The 27,071-nt window shown below is 36.1% G+C and overlaps 2 protein-coding genes across 4 annotated transcripts in view; both read left to right on the top strand.

Moving 5' to 3' along the window:
- The first annotated feature begins 1,145 nt into the window (after positions 1–1,145).
- Positions 1,146–6,447, top strand: wee1 (WEE1 G2 checkpoint kinase). 2 transcript variants are annotated; one of them, NM_001309435.1, is made up of 10 exons: positions 1,146–1,706; positions 2,117–2,322; positions 2,632–2,698; positions 3,041–3,213; positions 3,304–3,572; positions 3,679–3,771; positions 3,861–3,946; positions 4,040–4,210; positions 4,739–4,884; positions 5,273–6,447. In NM_001309435.1, the coding sequence occupies exons 1-10, from the start codon at positions 1,236–1,238 to the stop codon at positions 5,427–5,429; spliced, it is 1,839 nt and encodes a 612-aa protein (NP_001296364.1). In that variant the 5' UTR covers positions 1,146–1,235; the 3' UTR covers positions 5,430–6,447. The 2 variants fall into 2 exon arrangements, with proteins under 2 accessions (NP_001296364.1, XP_073785005.1); XM_073928904.1 differs by lacking the exon at positions 1,146–1,706 and adding an exon at positions 1,772–1,951.
- Positions 6,448–8,008: 1,561 nt separating this feature from the next.
- swap70b (switching B cell complex subunit SWAP70b) overlaps positions 8,009–27,071 on the top strand; it is a 40,101-nt gene continuing 21,038 nt past the window's right edge. Inside the window, exons 1-4 of one of the 2 annotated variants that reach the window (XM_073929238.1) lie at positions 8,009–8,171; positions 9,336–9,476; positions 18,325–18,498; positions 21,892–22,249. Coding sequence is in view for 1 of the 2 variants with exons in the window: in NM_001044986.1 (NP_001038451.1) it covers positions 8,076–8,171; positions 9,336–9,476; positions 18,325–18,498; positions 21,892–22,119 (639 nt within the window). In the remaining variant the exon portion in view is untranslated. The remainder of the gene's footprint in view (positions 8,172–9,335; positions 9,477–18,324; positions 18,499–21,891; positions 22,250–27,071) is intronic. The other variant, NM_001044986.1, reaches the window with a different exon arrangement.

The following is a 27,071-nucleotide window of genomic DNA, read 5'->3' as shown; positions in this document are numbered from 1 at the left end:
TTTTTAAATGTATTTTTAATTTAATGTCAATGCCAATGGAATGATGAGATGTGAGTCCTTCAGTTTGGAGAGAAGTCTTAAACTTTAAAAGAAAAAAAGCTGGTGGTTTTTATTTATTTATTGTACACCTTATAAACTTTTGGGTGCTTTCCAATTGTGGCTTTTATGTACAGATTTGCCAGAACGACATACATTATGGAAAGTCCCATCAACAATGGTGATGATGATGTAAAAAAAATATATCAATAAGACTTAACGGGCTGTGCAAGTGATTATCATTGTTAACTGATTGCCATTGGATAAGCTTTGCCATCAAAACAAAACCATGTGGCTAATTTACTGTCATGAAAACAAACAAAATGATTAATCTCATCTAATATTATATGATGCACTTAATGTATCGTGTTCCTGTGCCACAAATAACGGATCTCAATGTGCTCTAATATAAGCGGACATTCTCTGATTAACTCAAAAGATCAAACGATACCATCAATCAGATGAAAGAAAAGCATTCGCGCCAAATTGAGGTCACACTCAGTGTATATGTCGGGGGAGGGACTTGCTGACGTAGCACACTCAGAACCTCCTATGTTTTAAACTTTGGAAATCGACGCTCATTGGTGCACATCGCGTCACATGACCAACGGTCGCGGGAAGACTTTGACCACGCTTGTTGGTGGGAGGAGTAGCTCGTCATTCAAACTACTTTTGTAAACATTATAGTCTTTAAGGATACTATTTTGGATGATCTGACATCTTTTGAGAGGTTTACGGTTTTGTTTTACGTGCCGTATATCGCTTCGCCGCTTAATAGGAATTGACTTTTCTAGTTTTTCGGATATTCAGTTGGAAGTTTCTGGAGCAGCCATTTTTTTCATCCGAGACGTCGCCGTGGACGCTGGTTTGAACAATTTCAACGTCGATATCAGTTTCTGTATGCGGCTAAACTAAACTTGTTCGGACTTGTCACGGAGTTATCACTCGCCAAAAGAAGATATTTTCACGGATAACGTTAATCCATAAGGCGGACTCTTTCAAGTCTGGGGATCACTTCTCTCGCTCCGGTTGTTGCATCGCTGGATCGGTATTAACGTTAGAAATGTTCATCTAAAACAAAGTTACATCATATCTGCTTGATTTGTCAGCCTACTGGGCTGGTTTTAATGCCTATATACAACTTACTTTTAAGTTTTTACGTTTTATAGTTAAAAATAGCTGAACTTTTAACCGAAAATATGAGTTTCGGGGCTGGGAGACACGGCAAGTCTCCAAATCTTAAACCCGTTCGCCAGAAGCTGCAGTTTTCGACTAGTGACGGGGAAGAGGACAGCATTGAAGACGCAAACAACAGCACTGGGGCCGAATCGGGTTTCACGGAGCTGGACTCTCCAGTACCTTTGCGGCGCAGCCTAGAAAAGAGGCCGGAGGACTTGGGCAACAGTAGCCCGCTAAGCCGAAACCGAGACGACGACGAGTCCTGGGATGAAGAGGGGTTCGGCTCGCCGTCTCGGGTGAAACCAGCTTTTTACATGAAAAGCTCTCCATCGCCACGGAAAAGTCCTCCGGCGTACGATAGTTCACCCGAGAGGAGTTACATTCACGATGACATGGAAGGCTCCAGCTCGCCTATCCCGGACTGTCCCGATACACCACCCCACAAAACCTTCAGAAAACTCCGTCTTTTTGATACCCCCCACACCCCAAAGGTTTGTTTTTTCAGTTATTCGCAAAAATAGTTTGTGCGTTTTATGTACAAGTTTAAAAGTTTACATTTTTTTGTTTACATTTGTAAAAAATGTTTTTCCACGAGTTTTTTTTTTCCTCCCCTCGGTTGTTAACTTTTAAAAGGCAAAGTAAATAACGTTAGTCATGATTTGAAAATAGATTTGCATTACCTAGTGGATGAGCTCACCTAGTGACCTAGAAATGGGCTAACGTTAACTGTACAGCAGTTGCGTAACAATTTTAGTGAATCAGTCTATTGATACCAGAACATCATTACATCATGTCTAACGCACAGGCGTTTCCTTGTTTTCTGTTGAAACAATTTTAACGTAGTTTAATGTGCTGTGCTAATTAAAATGAGTGTTAACTGTGCATATTATTGTATTTACAGAGCTTATTGTCGAGGGCCAGGACGATGGGCTCGACGAGCCGGAGAGTCGCCCTCTTTACGAATGTTGATTCAACGAGTAAAGCCTGTCTGGACGGTAAACGAAACCAGACACCCAGAGTAAACATCAACCCCTTCACCCCGGACTCTATACTGGTGCAGTCATCGACACTACAGAGAAACAACAGGAAACGATCACACTGGAATGAGTATGTTGACTAGTTTAAAACGTCTTTTTCTCGTGTATTAAACGCCTAACGTCCAGATTACTGACTGCTGTGAATTGGTTTTAACACAATGAAACGCTATGCTTAACTTGGACAGGTGTGGTACAGGTCGCAGGACAGATCGTTAAATCCGTTTACTAATATTGTTCCAGGACAAAAAGTTGGCGAGGAACCAAACCCTCGTGTTCGCTTACCAAACACGCCATGTGCTTAGTCAGGCCTCTCTGCTGCCCCCTGTCGTCCGATGTCTTTATTTTCATTCTTTCTAATAAATTTTTCCCCTTTCTGCAGTTCATGTGGGGAAGACATGGATGCAAGTGATGCCGAGATTGAAGATGAGCTGATTCCACCTTCGAAGGTAAAACTTAAGCTATATATATATATATTAGTTATACAAGTATTTTTGATATTTTAAGTACTTTTAAAATCTTTGAATACATTGAAATTCACCATAAAATGTGTATTAAGTTTTAACTGAAAATGTATAATGTGCTTAACCAAAAACTAATTTTCTTTTACCTTTATTTTACTTGACCTTAATCCTCTTTTTTTATTTGCTGTTGTTGTTATGATAATAATAATAATAGTTATAATTATTTTACTTCAGTCTAGATTTTTTTTATCTTTTCTGAAACCTAATAAAAAAGACCTCTAACACAGTTTTGGTGCATTCCTAATGTGTCTAATAAATTCCTTACAGAGGATTACAATGATGGAGAATAACATGATGTCCAGATATGCATCTGAATTCCACGAGTTGGAGAAGATTGGCTCTGGACAGTTTGGTTCTGTTTTTAAATGCGTCAAGAGGTTGGACGGCTGTATTTACGCCATCAAACGTTCCAAAAAGCCTCTGGCAGGCTCTGTGGATGAGTAAGTGGGCATTGTACCTTCTTGCTTTTCAATACCAGAAACAAATCTGAATTATTTGTTTTAATTATTGCTGTGAATTGACCCCTATAGGCAAAATGCACTTCGTGAGGTATATGCACATGCTGTACTTGGACAGCACCCCCACGTTGTGAGGTATTATTCTGCCTGGGCAGAAGACGACCACATGCTAATCCAGAATGAGTACTGCAATGGTGGAACCCTGTCTGATGTCATTGCTGAGAACAACAGGCGCATGCACTTCCTGTCTGAGTTGGAGCTGAAGGATCTGCTGCTGCAAGTTTCTCGGGGACTCAAATACATTCACTCGACAGCCCTTGTTCACATGGATATCAAGCCAAGTATGTATTTGCTTGTTCAAATTTTTAGAAATATTGCGCTAATGTTTTAAAGATCTGTTGTTGTTGTTTTTTTGTGCTATATTTGACTTCTGTTCATGTCTTTCAGGCAATATATTCATTTCACGCAAACCTGCTGCTAGTGTAGAAGAATTTGAAGATGAAGAAGATGGCCCCACCACAAATGTGGTGTACAAAATAGGTAAGACACTGAAATTGCATCCCTAGATGATGCTAACTTGATTCATAAATTTAAAGAGGACTGGATTTTTATAATATTTTTGGTTTCAGGTGATTTAGGCCATGTTACAACGGTTACCAATCCACAAGTCGAAGAAGGTGACAGCAGGTTCCTTGCAAATGAAGTTCTTCAAGAGGTAAACCCTTTCTTCATTAAGTTTTGTTTATTTAGGTTTATATTTACATTTGTTTTATATTTAATTTTTTGTTTTAATATTTCTTTCCTGCAGGATTACAGTAATTTGAAAAAAGCAGATATATTTGCTCTTGCTCTGACTGTAGTCAGTGCGTCTGGAGCAGAGCCTCTTCCTACCAATGGAGACAAGTGGCACAAAATCCGACAGGGCATTCTGCCCCATATCCCTCAAGTGCTTTCTCAGGAATTTTTAAGCTTGCTGAAGGTAAGGCTTCTGACATGAGATAATCCTATATAGAATTAAGTCTACTATTTATTATTATTTTTTTCCATACTGGTTTTGAGTTTTTTTGTAGAAGATGCTGTATTGAATGCACAAGACCCATTTGCTCAAAGAAGAACCCCCAAAATGTCAATATTGCAGTAGAGACCAAACTTTTAGCAAATACTTGTTGAATCGCCTATTTTTAATGTTATCGAACAACTTTTTTAAATCTGGAGATAATTTAAATTTGTAGATTTTTTTATCAAAAGTAAACCTTAAACTGTTTTATTTTCTGGTATTATTATTTATGTATTATCTTGTGCATTATATATTGCTGTTGATGACTTTTAATTGTTAGAATTTTTTTGTAATTATAGAAAAGTGATATTTATAAAATGTGGTAAACTTGATTTATTTTTTTTTTTTTTGCCATGACATGGCCTGAGAAGCTCGAATGGCAATAAACTGAATTCTCTCCATACCAATTTTGAATGTCTGATTAAAATGTCAACATGTCTCCATTGACAGCTTATGATTCATCCTGACCCAACACGACGACCCTCGACCTCAGAACTTGTCAGGCATCCTGTTCTTCTGACTGCATCCAGAATGAGTGCTGACCAGCTGCGTGTAGAGCTTAATGCAGAGAAATTCAAGAACGCACTTTTGCAGAAGTATGTAATCACCATCCATGTTTTGTATATGCTTAATGCTTTCATTTATAAGAGGTAGATTCTTACCTAGATTTAGATATGTTGCCTGCTGAAACATTATAAAGGTGTTTGACATTTTAAAGGCTTCTTAATTTTTCTATGTTCGATAGATTTCTAAATGATCATATATCACACTGGAAAAACTAATGGAATGGAAAATCTAATTGTAGTTTTTAATGTAAAGTGTTTTAATTTATGTTTTTATGATTGCATTATCTAATTCATTTGTATTCATTTAGCCATAAAATCACTGTAAGCTTGCTGATGTGGTAATAAATAAACTAAAAGAAAAGGTCTTGATGGAAAGGTCCTATTTCAGAATGAACTAATAATTGTTTTTGTTTCTCAGGGAGCTGAAGAAAGCTCAGATGGCGAAGGCTGCAGCGGAGGAGAGGGTTCTAACCACAGACCGTGTTCTTACACGTTCCACAATCCAGTCCAGCTCCAGAGCTTCCCGACTCATCGGAAAAAAGATGAACCGCTCGGTTAGCCTCACCATTTACTGAACTGAACTCCAGTCTAAGGAGATGACCAATCCTGAGTGGTAACTACAGTGGTGCTTAAGAAAGACCGGTGCTTCTGCACAGACTATTTTGACTAGCCAGAAGGGTGAGACGGACTATCCTGTGACTTATAGTGCTTATACTGTTTGGTACACGCACTGTGGTCTTTACTGAAGATTGGGTTCTTCTGTGTTACATTAACAGAAGCCCTTGAGCATATGATGCAGATCTGCCTTGCCGTTTAGGTTTGCCTTTATAAAATCTCTTGACAGAATTGCCCTAAGATGGACACATTTTTAGTATAGTTCTGTCCTCCTGATCTTTGCTTTAAGTTCCATAGGCAATGGTCAGAATGGTCTCCCTGCACTTGCTTTCTCAAAGGTGCAGTGTTGCTCTTTACCAAATGAGAGATGTGTGCCCCTGTTGAGCCCATTTATATGTGAATGTACCAGATCAAAGATTTGTGCACCTTACTGCCTGTGAAAAAAAGAAACGCCTGTTGGGCCACAGAAGCTGGGGCTTGAGTTGGATTGCCATTAAATTGAGCACTTTGGAGGCAATGGGGAGCTTGCCACAGAAAGCCTGCTGCTATTCATGTTCGTCTGTATTCAGTTAGGGTTGGAAGATTTTTATTTTAAGAATAACTTTAAATCATTTTATCCATCCAAGCAAGCGAGCAATATTTTGAGCTCATTATTCAAACATGTTTGCTCCAGTGTCACTTTTGTTGCAGATTACATTCATCGTTTTTTTCTTTTGAATTAACCATGTGGCAAATGTATGCTTAACTGAAAGCCAACGATGATTTAAATGTACATATGCCATTCACATCTCCAACCCTGTTTGTAGCATTAAAACAATCTTTGTCCAGTTCATCAAATGTCTTTTAGTAAATAATGTCTTATTTTCACTTTTGTCATATCATCCTCATTGCTAGGGTACTGTTTAGATTATTTGGTCTTGTTAACTCTTTGTTTGTAAATATGTTCATTTTAATAAACCCTTTACCCATACTGGTCAATTTTGCTTTGTTTTTCTTAAACATGTAAAGTGGAGTTGGGGTTTGTTTTGGTTTTTGTCGTTTTTGTTGCATGGCCTTAGCTGAGAAAACAAATTTAAAGTTTAATTCACTCTACAGTAAAATATTTTTAATCCTTTTTTTGTTTTTATACTGTCACATTCTGATATTAAGTCATCGGAACAGAATAATAACCTTTAGCACATGTAACCTCTTCTTGACTGTCTTTTATTGCTTATTCACTTGAATCTACAAGTTGTGTTTTCTTAATTGTTTGGAATAAGAGTAAGCCATTTAAACTGCCTTTTAAAGCAAATATTTGATCAACCAGTTACTTAGTAGCAAGTATGTAGTCAAAAGAACTTAACTGAAGTTCAACAGTTGCATTAGACTGGAAGAAGGATGATTTAAGCAACTTGGAAGTTGGGACGGGCAATAGTTGGTGCCAGACAAGCGGTTATTTCAGACACTGCTGATCTACTTTGTTTTTCGTCATTTGGATGAGGCATTAAACAGGTCCTGACTGTGGTCATTATAAAAATCTTATGGCACTTATTTCCTCTTGGCCCTTAATCATCATGGCCTCCCAATCATCCCCATTCACTGAATTGGCTCTATCTCCTCCTCCACTTCACCTATAGCTGGTGTGTGGTGATGCTGCACACTGGTGGTGGTGTGAAGAGAGCCCCCTCATGATTGTGAAGCGCTTTGGGTGTATGCCATACACCATAAATACGCTATATAACTACACATTACATGTTCCCGCACAATCATTTCTAGGATTTACAAAAAATGGTCAGTAAAGAGATATTATGTTCATTCATTCATTTTTCCTTTGAATTGGTCCCTTTATTCATCAGCAGTTCCCACAGCGAAATGAGCCAGCATATGATTTACACAGCGGATGACCCTCCAGGTGCAACCCAGTAATGGAAACGTCCATACACATGCACACTACGGCCAATTTTCGTTTATACAATTCACCTATAGCTCATATCTTTGGACTGTGGGGAAAACCCATGTGAACATAAGGAGAACATGCAAACTCCACACAGAAATACCAACTGGCCCAGCTGGGACTCAAACTAACAACCTTGCGGTGAGGTGACAGGACTGAGCCACCGTGTCACCTGAATATGAGGAAAACAATGCAGTGGTTCTGTAGGAAATATGCCTTAATGCCTGGTTCGTAATCATAACAAAGCATGTCTGTGTACACACATCAAACCTTGAAGCAGATGAACACAACTATTCAACTCCAGTCAGTTGACTCAATAAATTTGGACTCTGGTGTAATGGTGTGCGAAACATTTTGTTGGTACACGTTTGTCCGCTTATTACCAACTAATCATCATCATTTAAAATAACATCATACCACAGTCTTTGGGTGTGAAAGGATGTAGATGTGTTAAACGAAACAAAAGAAAGTGGCAAATTCAGTGTGAATAATGCTCACTGCTGTGGTGCATTCCTTCAGCGGCGCGCGCTCATCGCTGAGTGGTGCTCGAGCCGCGGGTTCAGTGGTTGTAGTTCTGCTAAGGTCATGTGACGACTCTATTGTAACATCTCATGAGAAAACAGTCCACATCAAGTGCGACGCCAGTCAGCAGACGGAGAAACTACCTCTGAAAATGGGACTAAGGGACGAGCTTCTCAAGGCAATCTGGCATGCCTTCACAGCCCTGGATGTGGATAAAAGTGGGAAAGTGTCAAAATCTCAGCTGAAGGTTTGTCGTTTTGCTCTTGAATTAATCGTGTTTTCTTTGAGTTTGTGCACTGGAGTGTAAACGTTGTTTTTAACGCTTCACTGAAGACAATTCTTTCAGTTTAAGGACTCGTGAATCATATATAGCCACACACTAACTGTAAATGTACAACTTAGTCAAACTCTTTAGAAAATTTGTTTCGAAGCGTACAAACTTAACGTTACTCTATTTCTGGGATAGAGAAGGCTGCTTTTCGTATTCAAGCTTATGGTCCTGTGTTAATGATGAAGAATTAAATGTCTAACGGCAGTCTAAATATTAACACATTTAGTTACGTTCCAACCCCTTCCCTAAACTTTGACCTTGTTTCAGATTCTTTCTGCCATTGTGTCAATGAAATAGACGTTTGTTTTGCTGCTTCTTTTGCTAAAGTTAAACGTTTACACTTTATTTATGATAGGTTTTACTGTATGTTTTAAATCAGTTTAATATAAAGTAAGTTGAAATGACTTGTTAAGTTAGTTGCATTCAACTAATTGTATGCAGTATTTTTCCATAGCTGTATAACCATTGTATTAAAATTTGTATAATATGTAATGTCTAGATGCATGCTTTTCTAAATTATGTCTTCACTAAATAAATTATTTTTAAACATAATTAATATTTCTAACTTTAAAAGCACTTATTTAGTGAATAATTATTGAACATCTAAAATGTCTTAGTCAGTGTTCTCAAACAATTATATATAATTTACCAAAGTCACACAAGTGGCGATTTCATATCCGTTACGTCCATACCCAAGCTTTTTTCCTCATGCAAAAATGTCAAATAAAATTAAATCAGTCATGTTCTGTAGTTAGCCAACTCTTATCTTTTTGATTAGCATCATTTATTTTGGGTTGTGCAGTTTAATTCACAGAATTTCTACAATGTTGTATACTGTAAACTTGCAGACGTTTTTGATCACATCCATAACGCTTGTTTATTTTCCTCATTTAAAGAACAAAAAATGTTTACAGATTGATATTTTTATACTTTCACAACTCTGTGGTTGGTTGTTTTGGAAAATATAAACAGATGTTTTAATATAATGTTAACATATACTTTCTCTGTGCATTTGTGTTTTGAGATTTACTGCAAATGTCGCATTTATAACGCTGGAATTGCTCTATTACTGTCTTTCAGGTGCTTTCCCATAACCTGTGCACAGTGATGAAGATCCCTCATGATCCTGTAGCTCTAGAGGAACACTTTAGAGATGATGATGAAGGTCCGGTTTCCAATCAGGGATACATGCCCTACCTGAACAGGTTCATTCTGGACAAGGTGAGCAGCTTTGTTATTGTCCAAATATGCTGAGGTTTGAAGTTTAAAAACAAATTTTGGGACAAAAACAATTGGATTTCGGTCGGCGCGTTGACACAGTGGATAGTGCTGTCACCTCACAGCAAGAAGGTCACTGGTTCGAGCCTCAGCTGGGTCAGTTGGCAGTCAGTTTCCTTCAGGTGCTCTGGTTCCCCCCACAGGTCCAAAGACATGCGCTATAGTTGAATTGGGTAAATTAAATTGTCCTTAGTGTACGTTTGTGAATGATAGTGTATGGATGTTTCCCTGTACTGGGATGCAGCTGGAAAGGCATCTGTTGCGTATAACATATGCTAGATAAGTTGCTGGTTCATTTCACTGTGGCGACCCCAGAATAATAAAGGGACTAACCCAAAAAGAAAATGAATGAACATGTGAATTTCCCCACATTTGAACCTTTTGAATAGTTTGTCTGTCTACTTACATAGTGAAATTATCCTTTGAAGGCCATTCTTAATATAAACAGTGCATGTTGATCCATGCACATAATTATTGTAATTCTTTTATGCATTTTCCTTTCATAATATTATTGATCCACACACTATAATATAAATATAGATTTTTTAAAAATACATGTTAAGAATTTTCGTATGAAAAAGTGGTCATGGTACACTAACCCTAATTTGACTAAAACAACTGGTGCGTTTAGATCTAAAGTAAATGTTAGATAATGAAACTCTTCCGAGCATGAGGATTAGTGTTGAAAGTATTTGGAAGAACTGCTTTCTTTGTAATTTCTCATTTTCTTGTGCAAAAGGAAACAGAAGGAGGGAAGAGATTTCACAATGCACCACAGCGCAGTTTACTTCTGGCTTTTAAGACTCATTTGTTTGCTTGTTGAAAGGTATAGCAGGCAACGTTGAAGTTTAATGCCTAAAATTCTGACAACGGAAAGTGTGATTATACCCTTTGCCTATTTTCTGCTTGTCTGAGGTTTTGTGTTTGGGGTATTCGCATGACTAGCCACATATTGTCAGCTTTCTCTGGTCACACTTTTACCTCTAATCGTGCAGCTGTGTGACTGACCAAACACTCACTCCACCCTGCTGCAGGGAGACCCGCCTTTCCCTTTTCTTTGCCTGCCATTTTGACTTCCAGCCAAGCAATTTAACTTGTGGTCAGTGGGAGAAAACAAGTTACAGTGCTTTACTTTTTATAGCATTACACTCAGACATTTACACACATAAACACCATTTGCCCACTGCATGAGAACGTACACAAGCAGCATAGTTTCACATCTTGTTTGTCATAGTTGGATGACTTGATTGTGCCAATTTGTGAAAAATTATGCCCCTACACATTTCTCACCCTTTCAGCTCTCTTGATTCCAGGAATGCATTGTCTATAAAGCGCTCTGATGTCACTTGAGGAACAAAAGAGCACAGACCCACTTCACAAACACCAGACCAAAACAGTGACTCTTGTCAAAAGTGCCTAGTGTGGTGTGACCGAATTTTCTAAATATGTTTTGTGGTTATGCTCTGCTAGAAACATGTTATGTTCAAAATGTTGTTTCTCATGCTACACTACCTGACAAGTGTCTTGTCTTCGATCCCAGTAAGCACAACTAATAATAACTTGACTTCTTTTGGAAAAGTGGCAGAAGGTAGATATTTCCAACGAATCATGTGTTGAACTGCATGCCAATCATCACAAACACTGCAGAAGACTTATTGGAACCCGCATAAACCCATGATTCTCATAGAAATCAGTCAAGTTTGGTGAAGGAAAATCATGGTTTGGGGTTACATTCAGTATGGGGGCGTGCAAAAGATCTGCAGAGTGGATGGCAACATCAACAGCCCGAGGCATCAAGACATTTGTGCTGCCCATTACATTACAAACCACAGGTGAGGGCAAGTTCTTCAGCAGGATAGCGCTCCTTCTCATACTTCAGCCTCCACATCAAAGGTCCTGAAAGCAAGGAAGATCAAGATGCTCCAGGATTGGCCAGACCAGTCACCATACATGAACATTATGGATCATGTCTGGCGTAAGATGAAGGAAGCACTGAAGATGAATCTGAAAATCTTGATGAACTCTGGGAGTCCCGCAGGAACGCTTTCTTTGTCATTCCAGATTACTTTATTGATAAGTTATTTAAGTCATTGCAGAGATGTATAGATGCAGTCCTCCAAGCTCATGGGAGTCATACATATAATACTTCTTTTTCCACTGCATCATGACTTTATGTTCTATAATGTACATTATTTCTGTTAAGTGACAAGACTTTTGTCTAAGCAAAGTGAGACATTATTGTCCTAATAAAATAATAAAAAATCAAAGCATGATCATATTTTAGTTTGGTACAATGAGCATAATCTAGAGTCCTTTGCCTTTCATAAAAGCCACTTCTGATACCAAATGATCAACTAGAATTCAAGCTATTATTTGTTGTTCCTAAAACTTGGATCGATGACAAGACTTTTGTCAGGTAATGTGTGCTTTTTATAAGGTGATGGTTAAATAAAAGTCAGTAGATTAATTACTAAAGATGGACACAATCATTTAGCAATGAAGCAAAACTAAAAACTTTAAGGAAAGTTTCTGTTATTAAGAGCTTTCTTTATCATGAAAATAACAGTGATAGAAATGTATAACATTTTTCATGATATAAAAAAATGAACAATCAACACAAATATTTCCAAATGATTAAAGTAATAAATGTTTCTTGAGCATTGCATTAGAATTTATTAAATGTGTAACACTGACACAGTGTGTTTACATGTACAATAATAACTCACAACTACCCAAAACCATTTTACCAGTTGAAGTGTAAATCATAACCTGGCCAAAAAAATGAAACAAAATTTCAGATTTTTTTTTAACAATGTGGCAATTTAACAGTTTTAATTTAATTAGTTTAATCAAGTAATTAAAATAAGCAGGATAGGCTTTTACAGTGCATTACCAACAATGAACATGTTGGTTGGAAGGATGAGAGAAGTCAGAAACTCGTAAGAATGGAAATTTGTGCCAGTGTGTCAGATAAAATTGCTTAAGATGCCTTAATATTTTAGAGATAGTAGTAAAAGTTTGCAGAAAGAAAAACTCAATAGAAAGAAAGAAGAAAAAAACTAATGGTTGATCTTATGCACCCAACCATAAGTAAATATGCAGCCTTTTTTTGATTACCTGACCTGTGTATTGATGGCACTACCCACGGATATAACTGAGAAATTCTGTGCTCCTATTGGCCAGTGTCACCCACCTGATGGAACTTGCCATGAAGAACGAAGAAAATATAAAACGTGCTAAACATTCTGCGATAGTGTCGTGAACTATGCCACATTACATGAGAAGAAAACATTGAATCTTGTGTCATGATGCCCATTTGACGTTTACGAATCCCTATGGCACCCTGTGTCAAGGAAAACGTGCCGAAATCATGACAAATGCATGTGGTCTGACCAAGGTTTAAGGCTGTATAAGGATGTTTTTTTTATATTAAATGATTTCTTTGCTCAAATATTTTGAAGATTGGATGCACTTAAAGAACACCTAATTGTCTTGTGCACATTAGCGAGCCATCAGTGATTCAGTAATGCAGGTGAAATTGGGATAACACTCTGTAAATTGATAACAAATGTCATGACAAATATTTTTGTTACATTAACTTATTTTAAAAAGTTTATTATAGGTTTCAGAATATTATACTTATATTTTTACTAAATACTTTTTGTCACTTTGATCTAAGTTGGGCTAAGCAGTGGGGCAGTAGGTAGTGCTGTCGCCTCACAGCAAGAAGGTCACTGGGTTGCTGGTTCAATCCTTGGCTCAGTTGGCGTTTCTGTGTGGAGTTTGCATGTTCTCCCTGCATTTGCGTGGTTTTCCTCCGGGTGCTCTGGTTTCCCTTACAGTCCAAAGACATGCGGTACAGGTGAATTGGGTAAGCTAAATTGTCCGTAGTGTATGAGTGAGTGTGAATGAGTGTTTGTGGATGTTTTCCAGAGATGGGTTGCGGCTGGAAGGGCATCCACTGCGTAAAAACATGCTGGATAAGTTGGCGGTTCATTCCGCTGTGGCGACCCCAGATTAATAAAGGGACTAAGCCGACAAGAAAATGAATGAATGAATGATCTAAGTTGATCTAAGACTACTAAAGTTAATTTGATTCAATGAAAAAAATTAAGGCAGCAATAATTTTTTACAGTGTGGCCAAAATTCTATAGGAATCTATCAGTTTGTTTATCGGTATATAATAACTTGCCTAATTACCATAACCTGCCTAGTTAACCTAAATAATGTAGTTAAGCCTTAAAATGTTACTTAGGGCTGTATAGAAGTGTCTAGAAAAATATCTAGTAAAATATTATTTACTGTCATCATGGCAAAGCTAAAATAAATCAGTTATTAGTTATTATGTTTAGAAATGTGTTGAAAAAATCTTCTCTGTTAAACAGAAATTGGGGAAAAAAGGAAGACAAGTTAACACATGTACAAGAACACATACTTTTGTAGGCATAATTAATTTAAAAACATACAATTACTATTTTAATGTATCAAGTAAATAAAGTCCTGGTGAATAGCAGACTTCTAGAACTTCCTGTAGATTTATAAATATCTAGCAATGTACATAATGTAATGTCACAGTGACTTCTTGGCATTCTTTGGTTAAATGTGCTAAATACTAAACACTGAAAAGTAAATGACCACCATTCAAGGAAACTGAGATCCTACATAAGTAATTTACTGTATTTCTATTACTCAAGGTTTCTTCTTGCATAATAAAATACTTAGAACTCAAATTAATCCTTTCGGTTGACTTCTAACTACAGTTAAGGTCAGAATTATTAGCCCCCCTTTGATTTTTGTTCTTTTTTTTAAATATTTCCCAAATTATGCCTAACAGAGCAAGGAAATTTTCACAATATTTCTGATAATATTTTTTTCTTCTGGAGAAAGTCCTATTTGTTTTATTTGGCTAGAATAAAATCAGGTTTTAATTTTTTAAACGCCATTTTAAGGACAAATTATTAGCCCTTTTAAGCTATATATTTTATCGATTGTCCGCAAAACAAACCATCGGTATACAATAACTTGCCTAATTACCATAACCTGCCTAGTTAACCTAAATAATGTAGTTAAGCCTTAAAATGTTACTTGGGCTGTATAGAAGTGTCTTGAAAAATATCTAGTAAAATATTATTTACTGTCATCATGGCAAAGCTAAAATAAATCAGTTATTAGTTATTATGTTTAGAAATGTGTTGAAAAAATCTTCTCTGTTAAACAGAAATTGGGAAAAAAAATAAATAGGGGCTAATAATTCTGACTTCAACTGTATATTTAGTTTGTGTCATTACTTGAAGGTCATTCCATATTTTAATATTCCACATTTGTTCCTCTAATATTGGACAAATTCCCTCAAAGAGTTGATTGCAAGTATTCTTGCTCATCGCTTCCATAAAACCTAAGCCCTTTCTCACCCTCATGACCCTTCACAGTCAGAGAAACCATGAAGCAGTTATTCAAATGCGCGATAAAGTCTATTTATGAATGTGATGAAGCTCGAGCTCCACTGAATACAAATGAACAGCTTCATCTGGAGAAGAACAGAGGCTCCACTGGCCACTCAGGTCTCCACAAGGCCCCTATTGTGAGTCTCCCGGAGAAAGCCGAGCGCGATGGGAGGTGCGTGAGTGAGCGAGGGATGAAATCTGGCACATATACTCGCAAAGAGGAGCTGCTATTTCAAAACAAACATACTTGCGCCTCTGCAACCGAGCGTGTGGATTACAGTGACGCAGTGTTTCTTGGGAGTTGTCTGGTCGCTTTTGTTGAAAACATTACTCCACCAGACAGTCTATAAATAGTGCAGGGCTATGACGGGTCATTTGGGCAATTTGGTGACTGTTTGTGAGTTTGGTTTTGATGGGATACTCCATTTGTTTTTGAAATAGGCTTATTGTAAAAGTCACCAAGAGTTTAACATTTGAGTTTTACCATTTTTTGAACTGGATTAGATCATTATCAGCTTGCTCATAGATTAAAAAAAGTTTTGATCCTTTTCCTTTATTTAAAGCTTGACTATTCTGTTGTTACGTAGCCTGACAGAATAGTTGCTATTTTGTTGGTTGTTATGGCTTTGAGCTATACTGTCATTTTAGTGTAACGTTCAAAGATATCTGTTGTCGTATTATAGCTGCAGCAGGTGCAGTGATATTACGCAGCACCTGAAAATAGTCCCCAGCTAGGTAACAGCATTTCGTAATTTCATTGCGCCTGCTGCAGACATGGTACGGCAACAAATTTCCTTGATCATTACACTGGAATTAGAGTATAGTTTTTATTCTTATTCCTAGTCAAAGATTTATTTTTATGTCATGTACCTGTAATTACATACCCATCAACCCTCCCGTTTTTGCCAGGATTCTCCCATATTTTACTATTCCATCCTGCTATCATCCCTTTTAAGTATTTTCCTGTACTTAGCCGATCTTAAATGTGATATAATTGCAAAAGCTTTTCAAGAGAATTATGCTTTCACTTTTTTTTTGGCTTGAATATAAAAATGGCAGCATTCATTTCATTTCCATTAATCTTTGCCCTTCCTATGCAACCTCTCTGAATCAAGGCAAGTTTATTTATATATAGCCCATTTCATACACAAAAGTAATTCAAAGCGCTTTACATAAACGTAAATCATTTTAATTAAAATGATTAAAAGAAATAAAAACAGATTCAAATGTGTTAAAACAGGTTATAAAAGAATAAAATAGAAAAGAAAAACATAATAGTGTGATCTGTCAGATGCAGCACATTGCTCATTCAGTAAAAGCACAGCTAAACAGATGTTTTTCAAGTCTTGATGTGAATGTGCCTAATGTTGGAGCACATCTAATCATTTCTGGAAGCTGATTCCCGCATCGGGGTGTGTAGTAGCTAAAGGCCGATTCACCCTGCTTTGACTAAACCATTGGAATTTCTTGGTTTAGTTATATGATCCTAAAGATCTGAGTGATCTGTTAGGTTTGTATTCAGTGAGCATATCTGTAATGTATTGAGGTCCTAGGCCATTTAGTGATTTATAGACAAGTAATAATACCCTTACTATTCTGAATATAACTGGGAGCCAGCGTAAAGACCTGAGAACAGGCGTGATGTGCTCTAATTGTCTGGTTCTGGTCAGAATCCTGGCAGCAACATTCTGGATAAGCTGCAATTGTCTGTCTTTTTGACTGTCTTTTTGGGAGGGCTGAGGATTCCAGTACAGTAATCACCCTGCTGGTGATAAAAGCATGATATTATTTTTGTTATTTAGAATCAGTCAATTTATGTATCTGTGCTGACTGATCGATGCTCTCTGTATAAAGACAATGTTCACAGAAGAGGAGCGAAAGGGGGCACTTTTGGATTTGGGTGTGTTTTTAAACAGACTAATACACTTAATAATATGTAAACATGTCCGTCATGACATGTTTTATTTTAAATACAAATAATTTTGTTTTAAATTAGCATATAGTTACGAAAGTAATCAAATGGGTTTATTATAGATCTATGCATTCCTAAAGTGACACCTTTGTAATTTTTACCTTTGTCATTCTTTTTAATTTTTGTATAGGCCATTAATTGTAATAGGCTAAACCTTTTATTTTATTTTTAAATAAATTGTATTCCATCACTTGAGGCTAATTTCCTCCCCATATTTGTCATGGATTTAACTAGGCTTATGTACAATTAAACTGCTCTAAATTAACAGATTGGGGAGTTTGGGGTAATTTTGGGAGATTTTTTTATCATTATTTTTTAGGAGTTTTTAACTTTTAATGGATAGAATAGTGCAGAGAATTGACAGGAAATAGTTTGGAGCAGAGAGAGGGGAAGGATCGGCAAAGGACCTTGAGCCGGGAATCGAACTCAGGTCACCGTGAGCACCATGGTGCTATATGTCAGTGCACTTAACCACTAGGCTATTGGCGCAGACATTTTGGGAGATTTTGTTGCCATCCCGTATTTTTGCTTCCCAATGTTGACAGGTATGATGTAATTACAGAAGAGTCAAGCTTTATATACAAAAAAATAAGTTTTTGAGCGAGATGCTAATGGTCTATTCTAATTCAGTGCTAAGCTAAGCTAAGCTAAAAGTGCTAACCGCTAGATTCAGAGATTAGCTGAATGAATTCAAAAATGCTAGAAGCTACTGTTTAACTCTAGGGGAGTTTTAAAATGAGCCTATTTTCAAAAAAAAACTGGAGAGTTCCTTTAATGTGCATTATAACAAGCGAACCAATAATATTGTTATTTAAATATTTGAAGATTTAACATTTCTGACAGCTGTAGTAGTTTGCTGCCCAAGATGAAATGTTTATTACTTAGGCAAAAAGTTTGGAACTCTTTCAGACTTGCAGAGCACAACACACATTTAGTACTACCTAAGTAGAATTTATCCTTAATGTTTAAAGACATAATTAAGTTTGTGTTTAATCAGGTTAAAGTTTGCTTTGCTTAAATGTTTGCAGTTTTCCCAACAGAATGTTCAGCACTAGTCAGATGGGCACTGGATGCAAACTGTGCCCAGAGCACTCCAAAAGTATCCATGGGAACTCTAGTTAAGTACTGAGGGAAAAACTTGTCTTATTTGCAGTGTTGTGTGTGCCTTGAATAGGTTTTGGGCCTTCTTTGCACTTGTAAACCTGATTCAGGACATTTTATCCATTCTGATCTTTACATCAAATCTAATTAGAGTCGCACCTATCTAACACTTTGTTTTACACAGTTGTTCTTTGGCCTTTATCCAGTATTTAGCATTTCTCCAATCCATAAGGTCTCATGATTATGAATGAATTGTTGTTTTTTTTTCCTGCAGGTTCAGGACAACTTTGACCGGATTGATTTTAACAGGATGTGCTGGACTCTGTGTGCCAGAAAAAACCTCAACAGAAACCACCTGCTTATCTCAGATGACGATGCCTTTAAGATCTGGTGTATTTTCAACTTCCTGTCTGAGGATAAATATCCACTGGTCATGGTCTCAGAGGAGGTGAGATGGATAACTGTATTAAAGGTACATAAGGCGGCACTTCGGCTCAGTGGCTAGCCTCTATTATAGCGCCTCACAGCAAGATTGCTGCTGGTTCCAGTCCTGGCTGGGCCAGTTGGTATTTCTGTGTGGAGTTTGCATGTTCTCCCCATATTCATGTGGGTTTGCTCCAGCTGCTCCGGTTTCCCCCACAGTCCAAAGACATGCACTATAGGGGAATTGGGTAAACAAAATTGGCTCTAGTGTAGTGTATGTGAGAGTGTATGTGTATTTCCCAGTACTGGGATGTGGCTGGAAGGGCATCCGCAGCATAAAACATATGCCAGAATAGTTTGTGGTTCATTCCGCTGTGGCGACCTCTTATAAATAAGGTATTAAACCAAAGGAAAATGAATGAATGAATGAATGAATGAATGAATGGTACATAAACCAGACATTTTGGTAGAAATGTTTGCTGGGTGAAGAAAACAAATTGTCTAAAAATCGAGGATATTACAAAATAGTTTGCAACACTGGCAACCAAAATGCAGTTTGCAAAATATTGATTGTGTTTTCAAGTAGATTTAACATACAAGAGACTGAATAGGATAAAGTTCCAATAGTTATATAAACTTAAAGTGATATGTAGTTCATGTCCTATTTATTATTATTATTAATTATTGTCGGTTATTTTAATACATCAGCATATACAAATACAATCTCAGCTATACTGTAGGAAATTATGGAAAATATACAAACAAGTAAACAGGATAATACTTATTAATGTAATGCAAAAAATCATCAGACTTCTGATCCTATTCTATTTTCAAGCAAAAATATTAGAAATATCCTTGCAAATGTATACAACTTCAACAATTAGAAACCATTTGTATAATTTTGTTAAAGTTAGAGCCAACTGACTTAACTTTTAAATACATTGTTCCTTATTAAAACTTTAGCTACTGTCAAATGTTCATTTCTAAGAGAGAAAATGTTCTAATACTAGATTAATTACAATAGATTACATGTCCAGTGTTACCAAATATCCTACACACACCGGCCACTTTATAAGGTACACCTGTTCAACTGCTCGTTAACGCAAATTTCCAATCAGCCAATCACATGGCAGCGACTTAATGCATTTAGACATGTAGAAAATTGGAGAATTGTAAAAACGTTGCCTTGTCTGGTAAGTCTCGATTTCGGCTGTGAATTTTAGATGATAGCGTTAGAATTTGGCATCAACAACATGAAAACATGGATCTATCCTGTCTTGTATCAAAGTTTCAGGCTGCTGCTGGTGGTGTAATGGTGTGGGAAATATTTTCTTGGCTCTCTTTGGGCCCATTATTACCAATTGAGCATCGTGTCAACGCCACAGTCTACCTGAGTATTGTTGCTGACCATGTCCATCTTTTTAGGACCAGTGTACCCATCTTCTGATGTCTACTTCCAGCAGGATAAAGTAGCATGTCATAACTGGTTTCTTGAACATGACAATGAGTTCACTGTACTCAAATGGCCTCCACATTCACCAGATGTCAATCCAATTATGCCCCTTTGGGATGTGGTTGAACTGGTGATAAGCATCATGGATGTGCAGCCGACAAATCCGCAGCAACTGCATGATGCTATCATTTCAATATGGACAAAATCTCTATGAATCTATGCCATAAAGGATTTAGGCAGTTCTGAAGGCAAAAGGGAATCCAACTCCTCGGTACTACTGGTGTACCCAATAAAGTGGCTGGTGTGTGTATGTTGGTGCCAGCATTTGTAATTCTTAGTTCAATAAGATTGTACAGATTGACAGTAGTGTTACAGTTTGTTATGTTTTCAATACAGGAAGAACGGTAACCATTTTCTTATTTGTCAAAACTAAGATCATAAAGCAAGAGTTTTTTTTTACTTTGAGCAATGATGAAGCTATACTTGACTCATCGTCTGTGGTGTTTTTTTAGCAACATATAAAACAAAAACAGCTGACAAAAAAAAAGTAACTTTCTTAAACTTTGAACTTGAGTGTGTTTTTAACACTCTGAATTGAGTTTGTTTTTACTCACTGTCTACAATTTTTTCTTTATGGGCAGCACAGATTTACTTGATGTGACAGTCACCAGTGAAAAACACCCTCTTGCTATAGGGACAAAGGTTCCAGACGCAGTCAGGAATTATAGTCGTGCTGAACTAAGCTTGTGAAGGAATAGTGTAATTGGACTTAATTAATGTAAACAACGTCTAACATAACACTAAACAATTATTCATATAATAATCATTCTACAGCATTTCATAGACAAGGTTGCTAGAAAAACTGAAATAAAAACAGAGATTTAATCATGGTTTTTGTTAAACATAAAAAGATGTTTCCCAATATTTACATATATTCTTGTGAACACAGTAAAAACAAGAACAGTCTTTTAAAAACCTCCTTTCATGATTGATACTGTAGTTCCTATTTCCAGTCATCTGTGATATTCTCATGAAACCGGATTATTTTTATTCTACTCTACTTCTGTTTTATATACCTCTACAAAGTTCTCTCATTCTGATTTGATTGTGAATGAGAAAAAGGTGTCTTAAAAAGGAAGTTGCCAGCTTGCTGATACATGTCACTGATATTTCTGCTGGTGCATATTCAAGAGGGAACTATAATGAAATCAATACAGTCCTTCAGAGATTTTATGTAGTTTAACCAACTTAACCTGAGGTCAGTATTGTTCAAAATGCCATGTTTAACCACTGTTTCACACTTGAAATTTAGTAATGGAGTTAGCACTGCGTTTACATGGGATTATGAAATGCTCCAGAGTTTTGCAATGTTTGTGTTGCCATACATGTGCATTGTGAAACAATACTGTTAACAGTAATCGTGTGCCACTTTGAACAGTCATTGTGCATTATAAATAATCAGGTGTTTTGCTATTTGAAAGTGAAGATGTCAAATTGTGATATGAAATATGTAGGTATTTTTTATTACTTTAATTTTATTGAGAACTTTTTATTTTACAATAGAACATTTTACATTCATAAAAATCAAGTGTTAAAATATTCAAACAAACAAACAAATAAATAAATAAATAAACAAATAAGACAAGTTTTGGGGTGTTTATATTGTTCCGATATGAAATATATGCGTGGTCATGTGTATTGAGATTGTATGTTACGAAGTATCTGCTTATAATTCCCTAGGATAATTCTGGGTAAGTTGAAGCAAGATAACAGTTAATCTGGGGGTTTATATTGACACTCAGGCTTAACTATTTGATTTTAAGTGTACAAAAACCTTCAAGAGTGCTTAGAGTGCATCTAAACAATATAATGTGTTACTATGCTAGTGTTATTGAACATAAATAACTAGCATTTGACTAAAATGTGTATTTGGTATACCATAAAAGTCTGCGTTCTCTCCCCCAGATAGAGTACTTCCTTCGTAAACTAACAGAAGCCATGGGCGGCAGCTGGATTGAGGAGAAGTTCGAACAGTACAAGCTCCAGCTGAGCAGCAAGCACCAGTGCCTGAAAGTGTGGGAGCTGATCGAGCTGGTGGGAATGGGTCACTTCAGTAAAGGCATGGACCGCCAGACTCTCTCCATGGGCATCACTGAAGTGTTCCACGAGCTGATTCTGGATGTGCTCAAACAGGTAAGAGGAGCTCTAGTATTATGCACCATACAGGGCATGAACAAAGCAAGATTTAGCTGTCAGTTCACATTTTAGTGCTTAAAGGTCCTGTGAAGTGCTCTGAAGTATGCATTCTTATTCTGTGTTTGATGTGATCTCAACTGAAACACGAAGAGAGGGTGGGACGTAGTGTAGCCCCTCCCCTTTAAAAAAAACAGCCAATAGTGTTTAGTTTTATCATAGCTATGCCAATGAAAGTGTTTGAGCTCAAGTGCATCAGATGAAAAACAAATGTGAAGCATCTGGAAGGGAGCAGGGCATGTCAGATACTAGAGAGCATTTGATTGGTCAAGATTTGATGACTTTAATTAAACTGTTGCTCCATTTGGGCAGAGAAGACAAAGTACAAGCTTGTTTACATCAGGTTTATATCTTCTGAATGTGAATTTTGTCACTGTTTTTCGAGCGCGTTAGCTTTTAGAAATCCTTAAAACAAACAAGACTGATACTAACATCTAAAACACTTTATTTTAATTTCTGGGACTTTTAATTTTGTTTTGTACACACATAGTTTGGTAATTTACAACAATTACATACACATTTACAGCTATTCTGTGCAGACTGAACCAATCCCTTAGTTATTGATATTTTTAAATGCTTATCATACATGTCTCTGTCTTCTGGCATGTATGATACACTATAATCTTCTATGTAAAGCTGCTTTGACACTATAGAAATAAAGGTGAATTGAATTGAATTGAATTGAATTGAATTGAATGTGCCTTACAAGAAATCACAGCGAATGAATAATGCTTTGACCAATTAAGGTTGCCAGAACTAACAATATGAAATGTTATTGGTTCACTATAAAATGTTATAGGTATATAAAATGTTGTCATTTTGGTGGCTAAATACTGTATGAGTATTAGTACATACATGCTACCACATTTCATTACAAAGTAAATGTAATTATTTAGTGAATGTTAAGACAGCTTATGACAGAAGTTTTGGATCATTATGTTTTATCATTTTGCTGTGTCATTCTAGTGATTACAAGAAATTTCTGCTTAAATTTTCTACCCTAAATTCATAATATACATTTTAATTATTGTATTATCGATTGTTGTGCTCATGATCCCTTCATGCCCTTTCCTGAATCTGTTTTAGGTATGCATAAAAAAGTGATATTGTGAACAGTGGTGTAAAGTAACAAATGACAAATACTCAAATTACTGTAATTGTGTAGTTTTTCTCAGAAATTGTAATTTACTTGGTAGTTTTATAAATGTGTACTTTGACTTTCCCTTAAGTACTTTTTTTGTGCTGTATTGATACTTTTACTCCACTACTTTCCTTCAACCTGCATGCAGTCACTACATTATTAGACTAGATGAATCAGTCATGTGATTCCTGTTCAATCAAATCGCACATATAAGGTAAATCGCATCATAATGAACTTCCTCAAAACATGTGCCATTTATAATTGCAGCAAACTGTGCATTAAAAGTGTCCAAGAAGATTTCCAAAATCTTTATACTCATTGACCCAGAGACTGTTAAGATGCATGTCACTGATGAGAAGATGACGGATGTTTACTGTATGATGGCCTTAAACACACAACAGGCACAGGACGTCAACATGACAACGTCGTGGGGACATTGCATTTTGCTTGGAAATGAAAATCGGGTTGACGTCAGAATACAACATCAGGCCGACTTTAATGTCCAACATCTAACCAAAAATCAACCAAATATCCATGTCTAATGGTGTTATAGCTTAACGTTGTGTGGATGTTACCATTATGACTTCTATAAGACGTTGGATTTTGGTTGCCATACCTGATGAATAAATTTCAGTATTTGACATCAATATGACGTTGGTTTAAGACGTTGGCTCAACATTGGGTTTTGGTCAATTTCCAACACAAACTAAAATCAACCAAAAATAAATGTAATTTGACATCATTATTGGAGGTCAAAATAACATTGTCCTTAGACGCTGGTTAGACATGGAATTTTAGTCCCTTACATAACCTAAATCTACCCTAATATTAACGTCTTCTGATGTTGTGTGCCTGCTGGGCAGTAACTAAATACACTACAGAATGATATGTTTACACACATGCATAAATTAGATGTAAACGCATCTGCATTTTACAGCGTAATACTCACTACTCGTTTCTCTAGAGTACTTTTGAAAGGTCTACTTACTACTCATACTTTGAGTAATATTTACAACAGAGACTTTACTCCACTTGCACTAAACATTTAGGCAAGTAATTTTACTTAAGTATGATTTTTCAGTACTCTTTCCACCACTGATTGTGAAATATACATATAATTTAAAATCAATTATTACTAATTAATTATATTTTAAAATGTAATTTATTACATTGATGCAAAGCTGGATTTTCAGCATTATTACTTCAGTTCTCAGTTTCACATGATCCTTCAGAATTCATTCTAATATGCTGATTTTGTGGCATTTATTATTAATAATGCTGAAAACATATTTTGTCTAATGTTTTTTTTTTTTTAGAAAATCGTATTTATTATAGCATTCTTTAAACAGCAAGTTTATAGAAACAACATTTATTATAAACACAAATGTGCTGTATGTTTTCTATCTTATCATGGATTTAATTCATCATTACCGACTAAAAATATTATGTAAAAATCATCTTTGAATGACTGGAGATCAGAATTTTTCATATTTTTCTTTATTAAAAAGGATCAACATTTAGGTCTCATTGTTTACTCTCATACTTTATATTTTAAAGAGTGATCTATTCTGCTGTTGCAAACTAAAATGCAAAGTTATGCACAAATTCTTTTTGTAAATGAATGTAGAAAATCTGGTTTGATGTAATCACGGTGTTTTGCTGGTTGTCGCCAAACATGTCACAATCATATTACTTAAAATAGTTCTTACCTGTTATGTTAATTTATTTACAGCATGTAGCCCAAATGCAGAGTGCTAACAGTGACCTTTAGTAGACTGACCAGCAGTCACGGTGATATCAGCTGCCTGTGTATTGAGGTCTGTATATTTTGGAGATCTGAGGACAGTGTCAACAAGCACACTGGCATCAGAGTTGTTTTCTGCTTTGACTATGAATGAGAGAGAGATTGGTGCCAAGGCCAGCTGTGCAGCCACAGTCAGGAACAGATACGGAATTAAGCAAGTCATAGGAAACTGTGGCTTGAGCAGAATGTAATTCTCACATGGCATGAAATGCATAGTTAGGTCCTGTTTACATCTGGAATTAACATACATTTTGGTTTCCGCCCTGATCAATGGAGAATTACACTGAAAACTTGGATTGTTTTAGAATCAAGACTGATTAGAGAGCATTGTGCTTTTAACTTTTTACCGTTCAAGTCAATGTCAGATGACTCGGAAGTTTAGATACTGTCTGGCTATAGCTTCATTTAACATAGGATTTATTACATTGGTTAGAGTGTTTTGGTGTTACCAATTTATTAATAATAAATGTATAAAAATGAATAAAATCATTATTTCTTTGCAAAGATGCAGGACACTCACTCTAATTCAAATATTTGTTAAATGAATTTAAATGTGGACAATAATGTATATGATTTTCAAAAATGTAAATGGTGTCTTAGGAACTCACAATTAATTGCTTGGTTAAAAAGTGTTAACCTTTAAATGCAAATCACATGTAGGAGACTATATTCATTGCATATGGGACTGTCAGGTGATCCAGGCCTACTGGTGCAGAATCATAGCTCAAATAAACAACATTTTTGGTTTGGACATGGTTTTAGACCCTCTGTCCCTTTTCCTGGGTTTTCCTTTCAAACTGATTAGGAACAAGTATGAACTCCCTTCCATGAAAAGATGGCATTCAGTCATTCAAGAGACTAATTCCCTGGAATATATAGCATGTCTTAGCTTCTCCAAACTAATACATTTATTTGCACTTGGTCAGCATACATTTGTAGTCAGATTTATTAGCCCCCCTGAATTATCAGACCGCTTGTTTATTTTTTCCCCAATTTCTGTTTATAGGAGAGAAGATTTTTTTTAACACATTTCTAAACATAATAGTTTTAACAACTCATCTCTAATAACTGATTTGTTTTATCTTTGCCATGATGACAGTAAATAATAATTGACTACATATTTTCAAGACACTTCTATACAGCTTAAAGTGACTTTTAAGGCCTAACTAGGTTAATTAGGTTAACTAGGCAGGTTAGGGTAATTAGGAAAGTTATTGTATAACAGTGTTTTTTTTGTTCTGTAGACTATCGAGGAAAAATATAGCTTAAAGGGGCTAATAATATTGTCCCTAAAATGGTGTTTAAAAAATAAAAAACTGCTTTTATTCTAGCCGAAATAAAACAAATAAGACTTTTTTTCTAGAAGAAAAAATATTTTCAGACATACTGTGAACATTTCCTTGCTCTGTTAAACATAATTTAGGAAATATTAAAAAAGAGAAAAATCAAAAGGGGCTAATAATTTTGACCTCAACTGTATTTGGACTACATAAAGCTTGCTGTATGTGACATTTTGAGAATCGGAATGACATAATGTCCTTATGGACCATCATGTATGTGTGTTCTGTTTTCTTTAAACTTCTCACTGGTCCCACTATATTGCATGTTTGTAGCACAATGGTTTATGGCTTTTGCCCTGTGTATATTTCTGTATATGCAGTTTTGTTTTGTGTCAGGCATTTAATGTTGTTTTTGTAGTTTTGTTTCGTGTAAGTACAAAAAAACAAAAAATAAAAACATGTTAATTTTTTTTAACACTTTAAAATAATGGTTTATTAGTTAAAGTTCGTTAATGTAATTACTAACATGAATAATACATTTACTACAGTATTTATTCACTCATGTAAACAGTATTCATTGTTTGTTCATGTTAACTCTGAGTGCATTAACTAATGTTAACAAGCACAACATTGGATTTTAATAATGCATTTGTAAATTTTTAATGAC

Source organism: Danio rerio, chromosome 18, assembly GCF_049306965.1.
Source record: "Danio rerio strain Tuebingen ecotype United States chromosome 18, GRCz12tu, whole genome shotgun sequence".
NCBI classification, from domain to species: domain Eukaryota; kingdom Metazoa; phylum Chordata; class Actinopteri; order Cypriniformes; family Danionidae; genus Danio; species Danio rerio.
The sequence above is the reverse complement of the archived record's forward strand: the minus strand, read 5'-3'. Positions and strand labels throughout refer to the sequence as shown.